The following is a 1,452-nucleotide window of genomic DNA, read 5'->3' on the forward strand; positions in this document are numbered from 1 at the left end:
GGTGACAGCCCCATGCAGCCCCCTCTGTGACCCAGGGACCACGCAGGCACCAGCTCACTGACCTTTTCAGGTTGGTTCCCTTGGCTTCTGCTTCAGAGATTGTCTCTTTGTCTGTGATTTTTTCATTGAGAGCCTGGGAGGACACAGAAGCAAGCCCTGGTGTCAGCAGGCACAGGACCAAAGTGCACAGATGGGCTGGAGCAGGGGCTGCACTCTGCTCCTCTCCAGCACTACCACCTTCCCCCATGCACCCAGGCCTGGCATCCCATTCCCACTATGCCCACATCTATTATAAATCAATTCTTTATAACCCCATGGAAGCCCTTGGGATTCAGCCATGCTCTCCACCCTCTTATTCCCCCAATACCTGATGCTTCCCCTTCATTTGCTGTTCCTGGGGGTGTTATTTGACGTTCACATGTCCTTTCATCTAACCAAACATACACTTGAGCCCAAGAAGCATTCTGAGAGCCCTCCAACCTCTCTTGCCCACCTCTTTCCAGTTGCTGCCGTGCTTCTCCATTTCAGAGTGCTTCAATGCCCATGGGTTGGTTCCTTTCTGCAACTGGAGAATGTGTTGGTCACTCAGCATGTGCAGTGTGCCCCTCTGGGCAAACAGCAGAGGCTGGAGGACACATTCATTGGTGGGGACACACCATACCTGGTTGATTTTGTTCTGCAGGTCCTTCGCTTGCTGCTCTGCCTGCTGCTGCTCCTCCTTGAAGCGGGCCAGCAGCTCCACCTTCTCCTGGTTCCAGTTCTTCTCACTGATCTGCAGCTGCTTGGTGAGGTCCATGACAGCGCTGTAGGACTCAGCTAGGAGATGCTGGTGCTCCTCACGCTCCCTCTTTAATGCCACCTTCCAATCCGGCAGCGCACGCTCTGTGATCCCTTTGCCTGCCTTCGACTCCAGCTGCAGGGACATGGTGGTGGCTGTCGGGGACCCATGGTGCTGCACATCCCCAGCACAGGAGCAAGATCATGGGTTCCCAGTGCAAATCCCATGCTGCCCAAGCCAGTAACGGTGTCCCCAGGGCTGTGCAGCCCTGGCTTGCAGCCACGTCCTGCCAGACGGGCTGGCAGATGGTCACCCAGTGGGACATGGACTGCATGTGCTGCCTGCTCAGCTGTGCTCTGCCTGCAGCCCTGCCTGTTGGACCCAGCTCCTTGAGAGGGGCTGGCAGAGCAGACCCCAAGGATGCTGCTGTTGCTGCTGGCAGCCAGGAAGGACCTGGGGGTCTGCCACTGTGGCAGCTCTGCTCTTTTAGGGGTGGGAGAGGGGAATTGGACCATCACTGAGCTCTGCCTGGAAAAATCCCTCCTGGAAGGTGCTGGGGAGCAGAGCTGATGTATGGCCGTGGGTTGCTGCCAGCAGTGTGAGGGAGCAAAGACCCTCATCACTGTGAGGGCAAGGACGGGGGACCGATGGGACAGCTTCTGCAGCTGGAGCTT

The 1,452-nt window shown here is 57.2% G+C and overlaps 1 protein-coding gene across 1 annotated transcript in view; it reads right to left on the reverse strand.

The window, feature by feature from the left end:
• SOGA1 (suppressor of glucose, autophagy associated 1) overlaps positions 1 to 1,452 on the reverse strand; it is a gene marked incomplete at both ends in the record, with an annotated part of 6,982 nt that overhangs the window by 1,769 nt on the left and 3,761 nt on the right. The window contains 3 exon segments of the mRNA XM_010019087.1: positions 63 to 133; positions 494 to 565; positions 662 to 913. Of these exon segments, the coding sequence (XP_010017389.1) occupies positions 63 to 133; positions 494 to 565; positions 662 to 913 (395 nt within the window).

This window comes from Nestor notabilis, unplaced genomic scaffold (assembly GCF_000696875.1).
Source record: "Nestor notabilis isolate BGI_N333 unplaced genomic scaffold, ASM69687v1 scaffold17197, whole genome shotgun sequence".
NCBI classification, from domain to species: domain Eukaryota; kingdom Metazoa; phylum Chordata; class Aves; order Psittaciformes; family Psittacidae; genus Nestor; species Nestor notabilis.